The sequence below is a fragment of the Podarcis melisellensis genome, assembly GCF_964234715.1.
Source record: "Podarcis melisellensis genome assembly, chromosome: 3".
Taxonomy (NCBI): domain Eukaryota; kingdom Metazoa; phylum Chordata; class Lepidosauria; order Squamata; family Lacertidae; genus Podarcis; species Podarcis melisellensis.
In genome coordinates, this window is record NC_138530.1 from 80,603,418 (window position 1) to 80,625,496 (window position 22,079).

The 22,079-nt window shown below is 41.0% G+C and overlaps 1 protein-coding gene across 1 annotated transcript in view; it reads left to right on the top strand.

Annotated features, from left to right (window-relative positions):
- Nucleotides 1–22,079, top strand: part of SNAP91 (synaptosome associated protein 91) — a 66,576-nt gene that overhangs the window by 1,366 nt on the left and 43,131 nt on the right. Inside the window, exons 2-5 of the mRNA XM_081904950.1 lie at nt 115–274; nt 18,454–18,596; nt 19,389–19,464; nt 21,815–21,917. Coding sequence (XP_081761076.1) covers nt 145–274; nt 18,454–18,596; nt 19,389–19,464; nt 21,815–21,917 — 452 coding nt within the window. The 5' untranslated portion in view covers nt 115–144. The remainder of the gene's footprint in view (nt 1–114; nt 275–18,453; nt 18,597–19,388; nt 19,465–21,814; nt 21,918–22,079) is intronic.

Consider the following 22,079-nt stretch of genomic DNA (forward strand, 5'->3'; position numbering starts at 1 on the left):
CCAGGATTTAGAAATCAGCTTTCGCTAGTTAAATAATTATCCATATATATAGATATCCTTTAAAAAAAGATTATCCTCCCCTCAGTTGTTTTTCTTTCCCCCTCCCCCTTGTAGAAGTGGTAGCAGTCCTAGAATTAGCCGAAGATGTCGGGTCAGACGCTGACAGATCGCATCGCAGCTGCTCAGTACAGCGTTACAGGATCAGCTGTAGCTAGAGCCGTCTGCAAAGCAACCACACATGAAGTGATGGGGCCCAAGAAAAAACACCTGGACTGTAAGCATCTTTTTATATAAGTGGTTCGCGTGTGGAGGGCTAGGGAATCTGTGTGGTTCTGTGCTCCTGGGGTCCATTGCCCTCTGGGTAATCAGTTTCTTCTGCCATTAGAATTAAATGAAGTGCTTAAAAAATGAACTTTTTATTGTAGCAATATAACACCTCAGAAATGACTTAGTCCCCTTATTTTGCTTCATTTTGACCTTCAGGTTTTAGGACAGGTGCATGTATCAGAGAGAAAAGGCCTGTGACTACTTGGAAACTGCTAAAGTATTCTGGCCATGCTTTGGGCGAATGAGTTTAGATGAGGGTGGATGTTGACTTGAGTTGCTGTAATGTGGAGATTATCTCTACAGAGAGGTTGGTTTGATCGTGGCAAAACTGAATGATTCTTGTTCATTGTAATGGTTCCATTGTGTATCGTTAATGAAGGGTAGGAAAGATGAAAATTTTAAAGTATGTCACATGCACCACTCATCCGAAATGAAATCGCTGTAGTGCTCTTAGTTGTGTTATTTTGTGCAGCCATCCTTAATTGTGTTAGATCTTCATTCTGCACTCATTTGGCCTTCATTCTATATTGCAGGGAGTGGTAGTCAAAATGGCTAGACCATGGTTGGGCCATCTAATCCTACTTTATGGCCCTCATATTACAGTTTGTAATCCTAAATACTGAGCAGCAAAGGACAGAGTAGTTCTGATCTTCTGTACTCAACACAGCAAAATAGAAACTTAAACAACACCAGTAGAAATGAGAAGGTCCACAGACATCAACCTGCACACAACATCTCTAGGAACTCCTCCCATCACCCATCCGTAATGAAGTTGCTCATCAGTACTGCCATAGAACCCACACAGAGAAGGCACCAACAATATATGTGAATGGAAGGGATGCCATGATGACATCACAGGGCCCTGTTACATCTTCCTGTGCACATTGCACAGGTGCATTCTGTAACTGCTGGCTGGGACTGATGGGAGCTGTGGTCCAAGACATTTGGGGGGCACCAGGTTAATGAAGGCTGGGTTAGGAGGACAAGCAAGCACACACACCTGCAGCCACAAGTTCTAGTACAGGGTCAGGAGTTCAGATGCCTTGGCAGCTGGTGGCAGACTGCAGATAACTCTTTTAAGAGGGACAATGTCATGGTTAAATGTGTCCCATTCCGTTCACACTTGCCACTCTCTATAGGGCTGAAGGAGGTAGGATCTGTAGAGCACAAGCTTCTCAGGGCAAAATATTCTGTTGCTGAGATGGATAAGTGTTATGACTCTGCACTTCCTTCTTTATTGTTGATTTTGCATAGCTGTCTGTGCAGGCCCTTCCTTTAAGTAATGAGCTGTGATAGAAAGAGAGCACTGTACACAAAGTTTTCCAGGTGTACATTTGTATCCAAGCAGGTCTCACTATTTGAACACAATGCATTCTCCAGGATTTGTTTGTTAGGTGAGTGTTCTTTTAATGAGAAGATGATTTCTTCCATTGATTCTTATGGGGGAATTTTATCATGCATTCCAACCATGGAATTCTGACCCCAAAATGACAAACAAAACAAAAAACAAAAACAAAATTGGGAAACCCAGGACAACCCTCTGAAAAAAGCTTTGTCTGATCTCTCCCACTCCCCACCATGGTTTCTGGTGAAACACCTGCTGCAAACCAGCAAAACATAAGGCTGCTTATTTGTTTACAGTACTACACATAAGTTTGGCTGTTTGGATATCTGAATCTGTGGTGTGTATAATGAGGTTTGGGTACTAATTCCTCATGTCAATGTTTCAATAACATGTGAATGTTTCAATAATAAGTGTTTGGATAGTGGGACCTGTGTGTGTTTTGATTCTTTGGGCAGAATAACATAAAACTTGTGTGCCATGCTTGTTATGTGATTGGTATTCATTTGCTAGGGCTCATATAAGTATACTGTTGTTGTTGTTATTATTATTATTATTAATTATTATTATTATAATAATTTTGTTATTATGGTAATCTGTCTTCCACAAATGTCACAAGGCTATGTAGAAAATATGATAAAAATGGCTGAAACAGCATAGAAAATGGCAGAAGCTGAAATTAAAAACAATACAAAGCAGAGAGCCATTCATCCAGCTGGGAAAGCTTGTCAGAACAAAAAATGACTTTTTTTCTGGAAAGTGCAGATAGAGGGTGTCTGTTGCATATTGACAGGAATGCTGTTTGACAGAACAGGGGGCAGCCACATTGAAAGCCCTGCTCTGGGTTATTGTGGAGTGGACTATTGTGAAGTAGATACATAGAAAGATGCCTTATGCCAAGTCAGGACCATTGGTTTCTCTAAATCGGCGTTTCCCAAACTTGCAGTCACTGGCAGCCAGAGTGGACAGTATGGATTTAGAGCAGTGTTTCCCAAACTTGGGTCTGCAGCAGTTTTTTGGACTACAGCTCCCATCATCCCTAGCTAGAAGGACCAGTGGTCAGAGATGATGGGAATTGTAGTCCAAAAACAGCTAGAGACCCACATTTGGGCTCTAAATCCATACTGTCCACTCTGGCTGCCAGTGACTCTCCAAGTTTTGAGGTAGACTTACCTGGAGATGGCAGGGTTTAAACCTGGGATCTCCTGCATGTAAGGCATGCGCTTGGCTCCTGAGCTACAGCTGTTCCCTGTGCCACATTCTGTTCTCTAATATGGGATGGGTGAGGGAAATAGGGGTTTGCATGCCTATTTCTGGGTCTCCATTGACTTGAAGTGTGTTTTCTTGTGGTGCTGATAGCATTATGAAATCTCTAGAGGTGAGACTAAATTATGCATTTTCCTAGAATAGTACAACACTTCTCACCATGCCCCTGACTCCAGCCAGACTTTCTCTGTGCAGCATAGGGTTATGCTGGTGTAAATTCACTATAGCATCGCCTTCTCTGGGTGCAGCAGAATATGCAGTAGCAATCCTATCCTCACTTAGCAGAATAGGATTGCACTGTTACTCTTTGGCATCCAACTGGGTTTTGTTTAGCTCCCTTGATGTAATCACTTTGTATAGTAAAGTTGCATAGTTTAATGATTAGCCTGACATTGTTTAAAAACCTAAAAAGCAGGGGCATAGTAGAAATAGTGACCACATCCTCTTTTTTTGCACCTGCAGATCTGTTTAGAGACAGAGGTAATTGAAATTGCCAGCTGACAACCTTATAGGCAGTGATTGATGCATTGGGACTTAACCTTTCCTGGCTATTGTCTGACTATCAGACCACATTTCACGGTAACTACATTATATTAGGAATCCAAAAGGCAGGATAATGTAATCTTTTAAGCAACTCCATCTAGCCTTATTGTTGTGACCTTTTTAACATATAAACATGCAAACATGGTGACATGTGAAGTTGTTAAGTTTCCATCCCTAATCTTCTTGGCCTAATATGTGAAGATAATAAGCTTCTCCCACCCAACCATTCACACATGTTTGCTGTGATTTTTAATTGGAAAGAAATTTTACTGAATTCAGTGAAGAATGTGAGTAATAATGCCTAGATGTGTAGCCTTAGAAATACTGAGATGGGTGAGTGGCAATGCTGTTGGCCCAGGGATACATATTCCCACTTCAACAGTTACCTTACGAGAGATGGTGCCCCCGGGTTTCTCCGTCCTCCACCAGTCGCGGACTGTGGGCCGGGGGGGAGGGGTGGCATTATTAATCCGGGAAGATTGTCCTTTCAGGGCTCTGCCATCGCCATTGATCCCCGGCATTGAATGTGTTGGCCTAGTGTGGGGCTCCGAGGAGAGCTTGGCTGTCTGGCTGGTGTACCGGCCACCTAGCGCACCAGCAGCCACCCTGTCAGGCCTATTGGAGGCAGTGGCCGGCTGGGCCTTGGAGTTCCCTAACCTATTGATATTGGGGGACTTCAACATCCATGCTGATGCCACTCCCTCCTCACAGGCTCTGGACCTGGTGTCTTCCATGGCGACACTAGAGCTCTCCCAGTTTGTTTCGGACCCCACACATCAAGCAGGCCACATGCTGGATTTGATCTTTGGCATAGGTATAGATGTGATCATGTCTCCTTCGATGAAGGTGCCATGGTCTGATCACTATGCTATGAAAGCCAGGATTGACTTTCCACCCCCACCCTGCTTAGGTGGTGAGCCGATTTGGGTTCGCCCGCGGAGGCTGATGGACCCTGATAGATTCCGCCAAGCCTTGCGGGACCTTGCTCCCCCTGGCAACTCATTGACTGAGCTTGTTGAGGGCTGGAATATCCAGCTCCTGGCAGCCATCGATGAGATCGCACCTAAGCGCCCTCTGCGACCCCGCAGAAACCGGGCTCCCTGGTTTACTGAGGAGCTCCGGAAAATGAAGTGGGACATCAGACGGCTAGAGCGAGTATGGCGGGGTGCCCGCGACAGAGCCTCAAGAACATCTTATAGGGCTTTTAGGAAAACCTACGAGATGGCGGTGAAGGCTGCTAAGAAGTCTTACTTCTCGGCCTCCATTGCATCCGCTAGCTCTTGCCCGGCGCAATTATTTAGTATAATCAGGTCTTTAACGTCCCTTGAGGGACAGCCAAATTTAAATAACAATTTGACACACAGCTGTGAGGCATTTGCGAGCATTTTGCGGAGAAGGTCTTGTTGCTCCGCCATGACCTCCCTGCCAATTTGGATACAATAAAGGAACTGGAGGCCCCTCGACTGTCCTCTGGTCCAGTATTGGACCACTTCGACCGGATATCCCCAGCCGATGTAGACAGACTCCTCCGAGCTGGAAAGCCCACCACCTGTCCTCTCGACCCGTGCCTGTCTTGGTTGATTAGAGCGTGTCCAGACGAGGTGGGGCACTCCTGGGGGATATCATCAATTTGTCCCTTGGCACCGGGACATTCCCAGGGGAACTGAAGGAGGCAGTGGTGCGCCCGCTCTTAAAGGAAACATCGTTAGATCCTTTTACCACCCGGTTTTGAATCTTCCATTCCTGGGTAAGGTGATTGAGAGAGCGGTTGCTGAACAGCTTGGTGGGTTTCTGGATGAAACATCGGCTCTGGATCCATTCCAGTCCGGCTTCCGCGCTGGTCATGGGACCGAAACGGCTCTGGTTGCCCTGGAGTACAGGATCAGGTTTAAGGTGCTGGTTTTAACCTTTAAAGCCCTATACGGCCTAGGACCCTCGTACCTACAGGACCGCCTCTCCTGGTATGCCCCACAGAGAAACTTACGGTCTTCAAATAAAAACATCTTGAAGGTCCCAGGCCACAGAGAGGTTAGGCTGGCCTCAACTAGAGCCAGGGCTTTTTTAGCCGTGGCTCCGATCTGGTGGAACGCTCTGTCACAAGAGACTAGGGCCCTGTGGGACTTGACATCTTTCCACAAGGCCTGCAAGACAGAGCTGTTCCACCAGGCCTTTGGCCAGGGCACAGCCTGACTCCCTCCCTCGGCAATCTTCGCGGAGCTCTGGCCCAATGGTTGCCAGTGGCTTGAATTAATTAATTTTATAATGAATGATTTTAGAGTGTTGCTTGTGCTGCACTTTTGTACGGTTTTATTGTTGTTAGCCGCCCTGAGCCCGGCTTTGGCTGGGGAGGGCAGGATATAAATAAAATTTATTATTATTATTATTATTATTATTATTATTATTATTTCATCTGCATTAAATAAATTAAGATGTATGTACTGAAGATTCATGTAATCAGTTACTGCTGTAGATGTTGGCCATGAGATTTTTGGGGTGGGGAGCAATATACTTATGGAGAAATGAGATTAACTTTGTAAGTAAGAAGCACCAGGCAGAACTGTAATCAAGTTATGGGGAAATTTATGTATGCTCTTGAACAAACTCCTCTGTTTTGTAATAGCAAAAAGGAGAAAGACTGGGGAGAGGCATTTGGAGAATAATATTGGTGTTAGGGATCTTGGAGCTTGCACACTGCTCTTTAAGGCACAGGAGTCAAAATTGGGAGAAACTACAAAGGTAGCCTTCCAATAACAGTAAGGTGGCAGCACCATTGGGGGTTCAGGTGTGAACAGTGGCAAGGAGCAGGGAACAGTACAGTATAGTGAAATAGGACAGGGGCTAAGAACTCTCGGCCAGCCACCACATTGCTGAGCTTATGGGGCCACAGTCGATGCCTCTTGAGACCCCAGAATGCCTCACAAGAGAATGATGTGTCTACATTGTGATTCCAAAAATGTAAAATGATTTTATTTTTCCTTGTAATCTAGTCACTGTCTCCTCCTCTTTTTTTTTTTGCTATCCTGCTCATTTTTGCCTTCAAAGGCCATTTTTATTTGCTTTTCTCTTTCCCTTGTTTCCTTTTTTCTTGATATACCAGGTTGTTTGATGTATAATGGCCTTGGCTACAAAGTGTAATAATGTGGTATTAATTAAAAAGGTGGGGAAGGAAAAAGTATGATGCCTCTAGGAGCAAATGTGACTTAAAATGCTTACCTTGAAGAGGCTTACCTGGTTCTGCCTTTACGAGCAACAGAATATGGGACAGAGTGGGGAGGTTCAAGATATTGTGAATGCCCTGACTTCAAAGGGAAAGTAAACCGAGATTCTCTGATAAGTGGAATGTGGTGTCTTCCATTTCTAGATGCTTGAGCAACATCTGTCCTGCTATAGTATGGATAGTGAAGCATCTCAAGAGACCTGCTTTGCAACCTAGGGGAAGTTTTTTTCTTTTTTAATGGTACCTGTCTATTTAATAGTCCTAAATCATATAGCATATTTCCTTATTAGAAATATGGGGAAAGATGCTATATGACTAAGGGCTATTAAAAGTGGCTGAATGTGATAGTTCAGAAAAGCACCAATGCCACTGGGGAAAGGGACAGACATGTTTAAACTTAGAGTGGTGATGGGAAATCTGAGACTTGCATTCCTCCCCTCCCCTTTTTACGTAAACACAAGCATGGTCCTAAATGTGCATATAGTAATTTGTGACCCTCTACAACTTTTTTATGTGTGCCCTAGTTTTTGTTTTTGCATTCCATGGTTTGGAACATGTTTCTCGGAAAACAATCCTTCAGAAGTTGAATTTTAATGGTTGCTGGCTGTTGTGCTGGAGAAGGCAAGTAAATAATAGAATGAATGTACATGTGGCAGAAGGCACACTACTGGGACTTCCACAGTAACTCTCCAGAGATAAGCACTTCCCTTGTAGAGGAAAGAAATGAGAGCAAAGCAAATAGGCTGTTAGGCTAGCATTTTATGAATGGTTTACTGTGGGGATGAGCACGATTAATTCAACTAGGTAGATCCCCCCTTTTATTTTTTTCAAAAAGAAGAGTTTGGATTTGATATCCTGCTTTATCACTACCCTAAGGAGTCTCAAAGCGGCTAACATTCTCCTTTCCCTTCCTCCCCCACAACAAACACTCTGTGAGGTGAGTGAGGCTGAGATACTTCAGAGAAGTGTGACTGGCCCAAGGTCACCCAGCAGCTGCATGTGGAGGAGCAGAGACGCGAACCCGGTTCCCCAGATTATGAGTCCACCGCTCTTAACCAAAAGTAACTGAAGGCAACTTACAAAAATATAGCAAATAGTTTAAGAGCAACATAAAGCAAAATCAGAGCAAAAGCTAAAAATGTACCCATATTTATACAAAAAGGGAGGATGAGGACACCCCCACTTAAGGAGACCACAGGTAATTAAAAGGCCTGCTGGAAAAGGAATGTTTTTGCCTGGCGCCTAAAGATAGGTACTGATGATGCCTGACATGCCTCCCTAAGTGGGGATCTGCCAATGAGAAGGCCTGTCAAAACTGTCCACAGCTCCCTCAGAGGGAGCACATGATGAATGCAGCGTCCGTGCTGGTTCGTGTGGGGAAAATGAGCCACATAAGGCTTTATAGGTCAAAGCCAGTGCCTTTAATCGAGAGCACAAAATTATTAGAAGCCACTGTGGTTATGCTGGAATGGATGTGATATGTTCAGATCATCTTGCATTGGTAAACAATCTGGCTGCTGAATCTGACCAGCTGAAGTTTCCAAACTACCCTCTAAGGCAGACAGAGATGGATTTAAGGGAGCGTGGCCAGTTTGCTGGCACTGGGCACTGAGTTGAGAAGGTGCCCCAGTGGGCATCATAACAGTGAAGAACAGTGGAAGGCAAGAGGCAGTGGGGTGCCTATGTGTAAGTAGTAATAGAACCTAGATGTCTGAAGGGTGATATGTTCATATCATCATTAAGATATCTCAAAATAGAAAACTCTTTAGCAGTGTGGATCCAAGACACGACGCACATTTTTGCCCTGGTGTGGAAACAGAGCCACAGTATGTACCCCTGTTGAATTTCTATTTTGAATCATTCCCACTGTTCTCTTTCCCTATTGCAAGTGGAATCAACAAACTATGAGCCTTGGCTTGCTGTGATGACTAAACTGGTGCTCATGATTTGTTTTTCTCCAAATAAACCACAATCTGGAGTGAAGGTTTCTTACTGGCTTCCTGGTTGTGACTTGTTTGGGAGAAACAAACCTTGGGCACTGGTTCAGATATCATGGTAAGTCAAGGTTTGTGGTTTGTTGCTCCTGCTGTTGCTTGGAGAGGAGTGTAGCAGGAAGGATTTAGCAGTTTTCTTGTTTGTTGCTTACCATGTCATCTTCATGATAATGATTGCTTATCTTCAGAAGAAGTCATAAGCTTGTTGCCCCTGGATTTACAAATGGTGGTGGCAGAGTGATCAATAATAATGTGTGGAGGTTTTTTTTGTTGGTTTGTTTTTGTTTTTTAAGATGCTGAATTCAAATTGCTTCGTAAGATATTTGGTCAGGGCTAAATTATTGAGATGGCCACTGAAGCAGTATGAGTAGATAATATCAGTGATTCAGATAGCACTTTGAGAATGATCACCTGCATTCTTTCTCTGTATGCTGTCTGCAAGAAGGAAAGAGGAGGAGGAGGAGGAGGAGGAGGAAGTTGGAGGTTAACTACAGTTTGAGGAGCATTTTAAACATTAAGGAACAGTTTAGTCAACATGATTTCAGTAGTGCATGTAATTTCAGAAATGACATGGTCTGGGAGTGCCCCCCAAATTCTACAATGTATTCGTTGGTCTGCATCCAGATACAAATGAAAAACATATATGTGTGTGCATGCAGCTTCTCACACTCTCAAACTTCTAATTCATAAAATCTTTAGAAGCAGTATGAGAGATGCTTTTAAAAGATTATAGTGAAAAAAAGCTCCACATATGCACAGAAACAAGCTTTCTAGACTCGGGTCTGGACTTTAATGTTCTAAGCGGAATGTGAAGCTAATTGCAATCCTAAGCATGTTTACCCTGACGTAAGTTCCACTATTCTCCATAGGACTTGTTTCCTAGCTGGTGTGCTTAGGATTGTAGCTGAAATTCACCATCTATGAAGAACTTTCTGGTAGTCCTGGGAACAAGCTTTAAATTCTGTTTGCAGCCAATCTGAAATTTGCAACTCTCCATAAATTATACAAATGGAGTAAATTTGCAAAAGGTAATTTAATTGATGGTCCTTAGAGGTTTAATTTGATATAGGTCAGAATTTTAGAGGCAAGAGGTGCAAACCATTATTTGAGGAGGTATCATTTGTCCCATAAATGAAACCCAGTTCTTGGGTTCATTCTTTGTCACAGGAAAGAGTGACCAAGAAGTAGACTCAAGGCTTGGGCTGTGCAGTTCTAGAAAGCACTTGTTGGCCTGTTTTGGAGTATGTCTCGGCTTACTAAACAGTGAGATGCATGGTCTTAATTTCCTGTTGGGTCTGAATTGGAAAACCAGAATAATTCAGGATATCAAATATAATCTAAAGTTGATGTTTAAGATACTGACTTGTTTCAGTCTTGGGAAGCATAGTTTCCCAATTTATACATAATAGGAAACTTTGGTTAACTGTGGCACACTGGGAAGGGGTAGTGCAAGGATGAAATGCATACACAAGGCTCTTAAACTGAAATACATACAGCAATTTAATTCAGTTGGAAAGAAAGTAAACAGTCTAGGATACAGTTCTGGTGTGCAAGCTGGGGGGAGAGAGATGCCCATATTATCTACCGCTTCAGTAGATGGAATGGGTATTGCCAGCAGGAGCTAGCTCAGTGATTAACTTCCTTCCACATGAATAAATGGTTAATATTCATTACTATAAAACATGGCAATTGTAGAATGGTAGAACCTGCCATTCTCTGAAACTGGGCAACTAGCCCTCCGTAGATAAGGATCCTGAAAAGCAAGGGGTCCTGTGTGTTGTGTGGCATGCAGGAGCACAGTGTTCATCCAGAGGCACCTGTAAAACACTTGATCTCCTTTGGTAGTTCTCTGCTCCTTCCATCCTTAATTATGAGTGTTTCACATTTTTGTCCCACAAGACTACCTTTCACATTGGTTCCACTGTGGGGGGCTGCAGTGCATAGATGACGGGTTTCTAGAAGGGACCAAAATTGGCTTAAAAGTAATAAGTACACTTGGTGCCAAGTGTATTTAATGTAGTGTGGGACGCCATCCTAACTGAAGAGGGAGCCTCCAGGTTGCCAGCCAAAAGCAGGGCATAGGATTGATACATGAAATAATGCAGTTGGCAGGAAAGGTCAGCATAAGGAGGCTTAGGAGAAGCTTTGCTAAACAAGGGAGCCTGGCTGATGTAGGCATTAGGCACTAAATAATAGCATGCACCAAGCAATACAGCCTTTTTGTAGCTCTCATGTTGGTTTAGCATGGAAGGGGCAGCTTCCTTGCATGAATTATTGAGAGAGAGTGCTACTGAAAGTGATAATTTGACAATATAAGTACCATGTGTTTGGGGTTCAAGACATGTTTCAGTCATGACACTTTAGGCTGTAATGGAAACTTGGCTGTCCCTCATAAATATGAGGTATGGCATCTAGGAAGAAAACCTAAGTAGAAAATTTCTGGGAAGCCTTTTTGTTTTAACAACTAAAATGCCAGTACGGTAATCAAGTTGTCATTTTCAGAATTTGAAGAGTTGCTTTAGAGGCCATAATCTCAATGGTTATAGTTTAATGGATAACTGTGTGTGAACACCTGCTAATAATACTTGAAAGTTCTTTCTGTGTACAAATGTGGAAGCATGCATGGAGCAGTTGGGTCCAGTTGCATTTCCCCGATTTTAGGAAAGAAGGGGCAGAAATGGATGACATCTCAACCGGGTACAAGCTTTAAACATCTGGTTTCTTGAAAAACTTTCAAGACTAAGAGAAGGCCCTTGTCTGTTTTGTATAAAGAACTCAAGTGCATTCTTTAAGGAACAAAATTTAAAAAATCCTTCCAGTAGCACCTTAGACACCAACTAGGTTTGTTATTAGTATGAACTTTCGTGTGCATGCACACTTCTTCAGATACACTGAAACAGAAGTCACCAGACCCTTATATATAGTGAGAGGGTGGGGAGGGGTATTACTCAGAAGGGTGGTGGGAATGGGTGATTGGCTGATAGGTGTGGTAAACCTGTTGATGACTGTTAAAGACTGCAATTGGTCTTACAAGGAAAAGCAAGGGGTGAGATGGCTTAAATTAGCTTTATCAAGTATAATGAGATAAGAATCCAATGTCTCTATTCAGACCAGTTCTCTCCATGGTTTTAAGTTTGGTAATAAGTTGCAGTTCAGCAACTTCTCTTTACCAATAACAAACTTAGTTGGTCTCTAAGGATCTTGTCTTAGATCAGGCAGTGATCATGTAACCTGGCAATTTTAAGAGTAGACTGTGGTAATAAGTTCTACATTTGAAAAGTGTTTACATGTGAGTTGCTATTGGTACATATGGTTTGAAGCCTTCATTGCTGAACTCCTGCACTTCTAGGTGCAATGCATGGTGTCAGTTGTGGCCTTTGTAGCCCTAAATGCGTTAGACTTTGTAGATTTGGAAGGACATATCTGTTGATAAGACTTTAATTTGGTTGACCTTGGGATTAAGTAAACTTTGATTCCAAAATCATTGTCCTGTGTCCACGCATACAAAAGCCTAGATTGTCTTAAATAGTGCTTACACTGCAGTAGTGTAATCTTCCAATTTCCTTCAACAAGCAGGGGGAACTGTATGCTTCTAGTGCTTAATACTTCTCCTGTTCTTTGGTTGTCTATAGATAACAACAACTTGTATTTCTGAACTCTTCTAGGGTGCTTATAATATGTAATTCAATTATCAAGTGGATTAATTTTTATTTCATGGAGACCTAGAATAGGTGGAGTAGCATCATCATTAGTAGCAGCATCATTAGTAACACCAACTAAGTCAGATTTTTGCAGTTAGCCACTTGCCTCATTATTTTATCTGGAACATTAGTTTGGGCAAGCATAGCTCACCAAGGTGCCTCACGCTATTATAAAAACAAAAACAAATCTTATCTCAAAACAATCAAAACTGACAAAGGCAGCAACATTCACAGATATTAAAAGGCCAGTTAAAAACAGGTTATCAAAAGGAGGTTCAGAAAAGATGAGCTTGTCAGCGAGTCTAGTTCTAGTCCATGCATTGGCAATGAAAGCAGTGCATGTTGTGCTCTGTTCTTGCATATAGCTGAACTCTTGACTATAAGTGTGGTTCGGATATGTATCTGAACTGTTAAGTCAGGCTCAAAGTGAGGCAAGGCTGAGAGAACAAACTGGTGCAGTGCAACGTGTTGTACTACTTTTGCATTCTTCAAGTTCAAACTATGTCCTACCACTACCACCATCTTCTGGCTTCAGTGGCAGGGCCTAGGGACAAGACAGAATGATAAGTGTCCAGCATGGGGACCTGATGGTAGACTGCTGCTCCTTGAATGAGTCCTTATGAGCTCTCTGACTTTAGATCTTGTTTGCAAGCATCACAGTCCTGACGCTCTTTGAAAAAGATGCTTCATACAAATCATTAAAGATGAATATTGTGTATGTCACCTTTTCACCATCTCTTACAAATCTTTCCTGCTGGGGATGGCCACAAGGGGTCTGCAGAAACTAGGCTGCCTGGGGAGTAGAGGTCTTGATCATTGTAAGGCCTTTGCTGTTACTTACAGTATAAAATGTTGGAATACTGCCAGTATAATTTTAGAGAGAATAAATGGGCTGCCAGGTAGTTGCTGGTGTCATAATATGTTAAATAATTGTCATAATAGCTAATCTACTGTGTAGGCTTTCTGGTCTAGCTACTTTACATATTGAAAAGAAGAAACCCCGTCCCCATCAAATTTAGTCCTAAAGCGCACTACTTAATGTTCTTGCTTTTGTCAAATGACTGCTCCAACCAAGTAATGCTGCTACTTTTGTAAATGTGAAGTAAAAACAGAAAGTACCAGAAGTACTTTGTATAAGTTCTCAATCTCTTTTTACATTAACCCTGCAAGTTAGGCTGGTATTGTCATCTACATATTACAGAAGAAATTTTCTGTGACAAAGGTCGGCTAATAAGGGTCAGTTTGTATAAGGAGCAGAACCAAGTGTTTAAGCTTTTCCTGGACTGTACTTTTTCAATAGGGCTGAGGTTGCATGTTAGCATACTTATCTCATGGAAAGAAACTCTTCATGTCAGATAATTAGTATTCCAGCAAGAAAGCTGTGCTGAATCCTTTTCACTAACATACCATTTCTGCATGAGGGAGTTTTTTCCATGGCGTTAGCTGGTAGTAGAGAATCTCTTCTGTCCCTCCCAACTTGCAGTCTGAAGTTGGGACAGTCATAAATATGTTTTGCCACTTGATTCTGTGTAATGTATAGACTGCTTTTCATAACTCAGTGATACTTAAACTGAAACCTATGTGGCTCATGGTGCATTAGTTTAACCAGCACACCAATTCTCACTCTAAAAATGGTAGACTCTTCTTCTACTGGCAGAAGAGTATTTTACATAGACCTTATGGACTTGTAGAAAATGGGGCACAGTTATTACTTTGAAAACTATAAGTGAAATATTAGCAAGACATGACTCTGTTCAGAGACCTGAAAGCCAATCAGTAACTAGCTGCAGGTGACTTAACTGTTTTGGACCTTGAGGCGTTTTGCATTTTGCACTTCTTCAAGCATAACTCATCAGTGTAGCCCCTGTTTTTTGCTTCAAGTGTTTTACAGTGCTTATTAAAGGGTGCACAAATTTTCAGGTGAAAATAACATTTCATTCTAGGTCTGATAGTTTACCTACTTAGATCTGCATAGGCGATGTGCTGCTAACTAGCCAAAACAAAAATAGAGTGGAAACAAATGCCAACACTAAAAATAGAAGCACTGTTTGTCAAAAATATATTAGAGTAAATGTGTGACACTGTTTCCATAAATTTACCTGTGTAAATTTACAGTGTTTAAATGAATATTTAAGCAGCATGAATATCTAAAGCAAATTAGGCAGGAAAACCAGAATATTATTCCTTCAAAAGGCAGTTATAATTTTCTTTTACAAGAATATTCACTAAATGTCCACTTAAATTGTGTTTTATCTTAAATTCCCTGAGGTGTTCAATGCAAGTGTTTAAAGTAGCATTCTGGTGTTTGTGAATAGCAAACAGCATTTATGTTCCTGCAATTAGGGGTCTGACCTTTGTGGCCCCTCTTCTCACATGCTTCCATACATATATGCCTGCCACACTTGTACTATTGCTGTTCTTTCATAGCTGCTCCTATAGCAGCTGAAGTTCTGCTGTTTTCTTCTGGCTTTAAAGACGTTCACATAGAATTAGATGGTGAGAATGGACCAGACATTTGTTTACATAGGCCCTGTATGAGTATTGTCTTCAGATAGCTGGTGAGCTAGTTGTTCTTAAAATTCAGAACTTAATACAGTGGACAGCTCCTGTGGCTGACTTAATAAGACAGCGTGCCTTTAATGACTGCAGGAGCTGTTTTTAAGCTATGAGTGCAACAATTAGAGCCCTTACTTTCCTAAATCTTCCCTACTAATTATGCAGCAGACCCTTGGTAATGATGGTAACGAGATCACATTTAGAGCAGATTGCACAATATTTCATCACTGTTAGCCAAGAAACTGCAGTGAAACAGAATGTCCTTTTTTAAAGACCTAAAATTGCCATTTGAGACTGTGTAATTAAGAGACCTCTGGTTATGAACTTAATTCGTTCCAGAGGTCCGTTCTTAACCTGAAACTGTTCTTAACCTGAGGTACCACTTTAGCTAATGGGGCCTCCCGCTGCTGCTGTGCCGCCAGCGCACAATTTCTGTTCTCATCCTGAGGCAAAGTTTGTAACCAGAGGTACTACTTCCGGGTTAGCAGAGTCTGTAACCCGAAGTGTTTGTAACCCAAGGTGTTTGTAACCCAAGGTACCACTGTATTGGTATGGGGAAAAAGATGTGAGGCACCTTCCTTTAGCTCCAGATGTTAGTAAGTGTCACTAGAATAAAATTATGGTAATGAAGGTGCATATTTAGTTGTTTGTTTTAATTCCTATTTCACAATAACATGTTACTCACCTAGTTCTTGCGATTAGGATATCAGTACATTTAAATCTGCTGTGTGGCAACTTCCTTTTCTTTTACAAATAGCCTAGTGAACAATCACACCCCTGTTGTCTCATCTACTTAATTTTAAAATTTACTATATTTACATAAGGGTTGCCAAATAACATTTGCTTTGGGCATCACACACAAATGAAATGATAAAATACAATTAGAATAAATAATAAAACAGAAATATCAGAAAATAAACTGCCAGCTTAAAAATTAGAGAGATGACTAAACCAAGGTGATTAAAAAAGAACTAGCACAAATAGTGGTTCAAAACGGTAAGATCATTTACCCCCTTTGGCATGGGAGTAATGAAAAGGTCCCAAAATGACCATAAAGAAGGTACTAGCCAATCCTCTCTGAATTAGAGGGATGTCTGTAATGCTTCCATTACGGTATATTGCTACATCTTTGCACCCTTACATTTGAAGGGTCACAGTTGTGAACTTGTTTGTATTCCTTGAGCAATATTATTGTTTTGTTTTCATTGGGTTGTTGTAAGCTGCTTTGAGTATTTCTGTTTTGGACTAGTGCCAAATTAAAGAAATTCTAATTTGTGTCTTAATTTGTGTATGTCTGTCTCTGGGAGGCTGAAAACAAGTTAAGCTTTTTGGGAGTAGGTGTGCCTGAGAAGAAACTTCCGTCACTAAGCCAGAGGGATGCAAAGTAGGTTAGACTAGAAACAACAACAGCGACAAGGACTGTGACCCCTAATCTCTGAGCACTGGTAGAAATGGAGAAGTACACTTAAGCTTACCACCACAAAGCAAAATACAGAAAAAGCATAAGAAAGAAACAGACTAGTGAGTGGCACTTTGTCGAGGTCAGCTGAGGTGACACAAAGCTATGCTTCAGCATTTAATGTGCTGGCTGCTGCTAGAGGCTTGAAAATTCCCATGCTGCTTCTCGTTTGCTCTGCTAGGGAAGAAGTATAAATGAAGAGTACAGTGACAATTTACATTCATGTGCCTTGTTCAAATATGGAGCTGAATTTCTTTCACCAACATCAATTCAGCCTGCCCCCTCTCCATTCTCTTGCTTACATATCTATGCCTACTTCTGTAACTGAAAAAAAAGATGTCATGTTAGTCCCAGAAATTGAGACTTAAATAAATAATTGCTGCAGCATTTCTCAAACTGGACATGGAGACCTTTTGAATGCAAGATTGCTCAAAAGTAGCTCAGCAACCTTCTCTGGAAGTTTAATTAATGACTGAATCCTGTTTTGGGATCTGTCAATGAAAAGCTAGACAAGCAATGTGTTGTGAGGACAGAACCATGGTGTATCTCTATCTGAGCTGCAGTTCCTGTGCATCTGCCAGTGCCTCTTGGCTATTACGTTGTTAGTTTCCTGAGTTAAAACATGAATCTCTTTGGTCAAGGTAGGGATAGGGACTCTTGCAACATTAGCAGAACAAATTTCACTGCCCTTAATAACTTGGAGAGACTGTCATGGGGGTAATTCTTTCCCTTGGCATTTCTGTTTGGCATTTCTAGATCAGTATGTGGGAGGAGTTGGTCTGGATCGCCTTAGGTTATGTTTTGTAAAGAAAAGTGACTAATAAATGATGATGATGATACAATCGTTGTGTTTTCTGGGGTATATTCTGCAGGTATAGCTGCAGCAAATAGCAATTGGACCGTGATGGATAGACTGGCTTTGTGCCCATTGGTTTATTTGGCTAATAATAGTGAAACTATTTATGCATTGGATGCTAAATTTGGCAAATGATACAGTGCCCAGTACATGGGTAAAGCTGCCTGAAATGTAGAAAATGGAAGGATTTTGACTTCATTTTAATTTTAGTCTAGCTTCAAAATCATGTCACTTTCCCCCTCTTCTTGCCCAAACTTGCGGAGTTAGAAATATAAATGCTTAATTCTGGGATGAATTCCCATCTTATTCACCTTCATAGTAATGTAGTGCAAGGAGGGAAGTTAGTTGTAAGTGAAGGGGGTGATAACTGTAAATAATTGTGCTTCATGTCCTCTGACTTCATACCACAGGTAAGTCAGCTGAGACTCATCTTTCAAAAGCAGGTCAATAGAGGCAATGGCAAAGGAAGGGATATTGGATCTTGTCCTCACAAATTAGGAATGAGGAGAGACTTGCTGGACAAGTGAGTGGAAGTGACTGGTGGAAGGGATACTAGGGGGAATGGTTAAGGAACACATCTCTGGCAAACACAGATTTCAGAACCCTGAAATGGCAAATAAAAAGAAAGATCCACAGCAAATAGAAGGAAAAGGAGGGAGCCTTTTGAAGTGCCTAGAAGGCAATTTGCGTCTTTTAAGCTTCAGTTATTATACCTCAACATGATTTGAATTGTGGACAGGGTTATTCCTCTTTCAGGCCCAGATCGTGCTTGTAAAGAACCACTCCCATTTATAGTCTCTGGCTAGCAGTAGTAGGCAGTCCAGAGGAAAGTTGGTTTCCTATCTTAATTGTTTCTGTAGTGATTGATCTTGGGTAATAAATATATTTTTGTTTTGATAAGCTTTCCTAGCTGGATTAAAAGGGCTTTGCCTTACATTTCATTTTGTATTTGTTTTTAAACCCATCTACTGTTTTAGAAAATATTTTTAGCTGTTTTATGGTATGTTTGCACATCCCCTTGTGACAATCATGTGTGAAAGGCAAACAATTATTTAGGAGGTTGCTCTAAATAAAGTCCAAGTATAGTAGTGAAATTGAGTGACTGTTACATCACTAAACTGCAATGGCATGGTCTTTAACAGTAACAAAACTGAAAGTTTCTGTATTTATCATTCTCCCTTTCCCAAAATAGATCTTATCCAAGCCACAAATGAGACAAATGTCAATATTCCTCAAATGGCTGATACACTCTTTGAGAGAGCAACAAACAGTAGTTGGGTGGTTGTGTTCAAAGCCTTAGTTGCAACGCATCATCTAATGGTTCATGGCAATGAGGTAAGTGCACAAAATTTTCTTAAAGCTATCCTTCACTCAAGCTTTTAGGAGAGGACTTCCAAGGAGGCCAAATCAAATAGTTGCATGAACTCCCACTTAAAGGGGCTTCCCTGTCCTTCCAAAGGAGCCCTGCATAGTGCCAGAGAAGCAGGGTTTCTGGTAACATCCTGGCTCCCACTTGGATCTTGGACTCTTGACTCAGTTGTTGGGATTAAAAGCTTTATTCCAAAATTCACTACAGTAAAAATATTATAGGAATAAATGCTGAGACAGATACTTATAAAGAAAATGGCAATACTCATGCCTGTACCAATTTTGCCCAGAAAGAGCCATTTTAGTTCTAGGTTCAGGGGTTTCCATGACACCAGCCAAAATCTTTGCACTGTTCTGGCCATGTGAAAAATGTGATGCATTGCTGTGTTTAGGGTTAAATTGCACAATTGACCATATGCATATTGGAACCTTATTTATATGAGTAGTGACATTTTAGAATATGTTCTTATCTCTGCATTGTTAAGCACACACAAAACCCCTGGATGGTCTGATTAAGTCTTTTTAGTGTAGAAGAAAGCAGTGCAGACTTTAGTTTTGAGCACTGGGCCATCTGTATCCACTCCAGGCAGAATTATTCAAATTGGCAAGAGATGTGTAAGGCATGGCATTTATTATAATATGATTATCATGGGTTTTCACCTAGAAGGAAACATGCTTGTGGGTTTGTCATGAAATAGTGAGAGGATGATGTTGAAGGACATATACAACTAATAATATCCTTTCCTCCCTTCCTCCTAGAGGTTTATTCAGTATTTGGCATCTAGAAACACACTGTTCAATCTCAGCAATTTTTTGGACAAAAGTGGATCACATGGTAAGAACCCTTTGCTGATAATGTTTGCCTGGTACAGTATATGTGCAATCGTTTAGGCAGAAATGCGTCCCTTCCCCCCCTGTGAAATATATTGGCAGAGGACAAGTGCCTTGTTTTCTTTATAGGAACTCTTTTTAATATAGCAGAAAGGAAAAGGAAACGTGTGCTATTTGGAGGAGGGATAAGGCAAGAATAAAAAAGGAAAGAAAATGAAGAGAACATGTTACGATGGAAGGACTTATTTAAGCTCGTGTAATTTCAGTGCTCTGTTCTTTCCCCAAAGGTGTCACAAGAAACCTTGTATGGGGATTGCGTACTTGAAAGCCTGGAACCATACACTTAAGCACTAAGCTCCTAATATTATCTGCTGCTTTATAATAACTTCTTTCTGATTCCTTGCATCATCTTAAGCCAAAAATCCATCCCTAAGAGCACACAGTTGTACTGTATGTAGGCAAAAATTAAAATCTCAGAACAGCAGAAGGAGTAGCCACTGGTGGTTGCTATCTGTCCTCCGTCCAGGATGAAGTTCTCATCCAGAATAGGAAGGTTACATTATCAAAGCAACATCTCTCCACCCCCTTCATCCCGCCCCCCTCTTGGCTTCTCTACCACAAGAAGAACTGAGACTTACAGCTTTTCACACCCAAAGCTCAAATTTGGCAAGTTATTGTCTTGATGGCTTTACAGTGGAATTCTGGGTAAACATGAAACTTAATTGCTTTTCTCTTAATCCTTTTATTTAAGCTTGTGGTAGTATATGAATTTTAATACTTTTGGGGGATAGGGTACACATGCAGCCAAGTTGTGCAATTTGATTTGTCTGCATCCTTTTCTTTGCCTGTCCATATCTTTTTGTTGTGTCTCCCCATGTCTGTTGCAGTTTGTGAGGACAGGGACATGTCTATGCCGCATCTGTAAGGCAGCATGTACACTGATGGTGCTACAGTATATAAAGAATAAATAGCAGGCAAATCTGCTTTCCACTAATGACTTCTGCCTGCACATAATGGAAGCTTTCAGATGTGCTATATGATAATGGCAGCGATCACATGAGAGTGGTAGAGGTTTTGTTTTACCATTTTTGGGGAGCCTAGGGTGCTTGATTTTTACTGGAATGATTCTTCAGTAAATCCTTAAGTCCTAAGAATAACAATTCTGGGAGCTGTCAAACAGGACTAATTAGACACTGGGCATGCCCATCTTTTATATGTGAAATATAGATGGAGAATATTAATGAGATTCAAGGCTGAAACATTCCTGAAATGCCTAGATGTTAAGAAGGTAACAGCTTTCCATGTAGCAGGGGGGATTCAGATTGAAGTTTAAAGAGGTATTTTGGCCCCAATATATGTTCAGCCTTGCTTGGAGCTTAGTCTCCAAATGCCTCAGCATGTTTAGTTTGCCCCTTTTCTAGATCAGTTTGTAGAACACATTAAAGCAGAAAGATATTTCTTTATACTATCAAACTGCAAAGTAGATCTGGATAGAACATTTTTTACTTCGGATTTTTCCAGCACAGCCTCTTAAATTCTGTTATTTGATTTGGTTGCATTTGGGATCCAATAGGCTGAATGTATTTCCATCTTCACTGTTTTCTAGACCAGGGTGCCTGTGAATATTTGTTATGAAGAGCTTATTTTAAAGCGCATTGCAATCTGTTTATCAAAACTACCTGTAGCTTCAAAATGATAGCAGAACAGGGTAACATGGTATTGGAAGATGGCAAGATGAGTGGAGCAGTAAAATTAATGAATAAGCAAGGTATGCTGTTGGCCACCATGGCTTATAAATATATCAGATTATATTTATCCAAAGGTCAGTTTGAACACCATTTTTCAGTTATTTCCAGTCACCCAAAAGAACAAACATATATATCACTGTAGATTACAGTAAGCCCACAACTTGCATGGGGGTTACGTTCCAGGGATCATGCCTAAAGCAAAAATCGTTGATAGCCAAAGCCCATTGAGTTCAATGGCAGGTGGGATTGCCAAAATCATTGTTCTCAGAACTCTGCCCCCTTCTTAATTTTTTAATATATTTTTTGCCACACAAGTAAAGCTGAATGTGCAGAAGTTAAATGTGTGTAAATTGCAGGCTTACTGTACTTTGCTTGGCACCTACATATATAGCTAGGCAGGTACATGTAGGGATTCTCTTACGTAGGTTTAAGTGAGATGAATTATTTTGCAGAATGTCACTGAAATCCATCAGGATGTCATCGTTTAATAAAATAAATCATTGAGTTAAAGATATAGCATTTGCAACCTCTCTCAATCCATTAGTAAAAGATTAAAAGGATTTTAAAAAAAATCAAAAAATTATGACATATTTTCTTCCTTGCTAGGATATGACATGTCCACGTTTATCAGGCGCTACAGTAGATACTTGAATGAAAAAGCATTTTCCTACCGGCAAATGGCATTTGATTTTGCAAGAGTGAAGAAAGGGTAAGCTTATCTAATATAAATACTGATGGTTCCTACAAGTATTGTTGGTTGCAATATATGTTGCTTTAACTGCTACTATTGCTGAAAGTGATTTAATAATGAAATTATAGCACTAGAATGTATATAGTGAGTGTTCTGGTATGCAAGTAGGTTTTTTTAGTT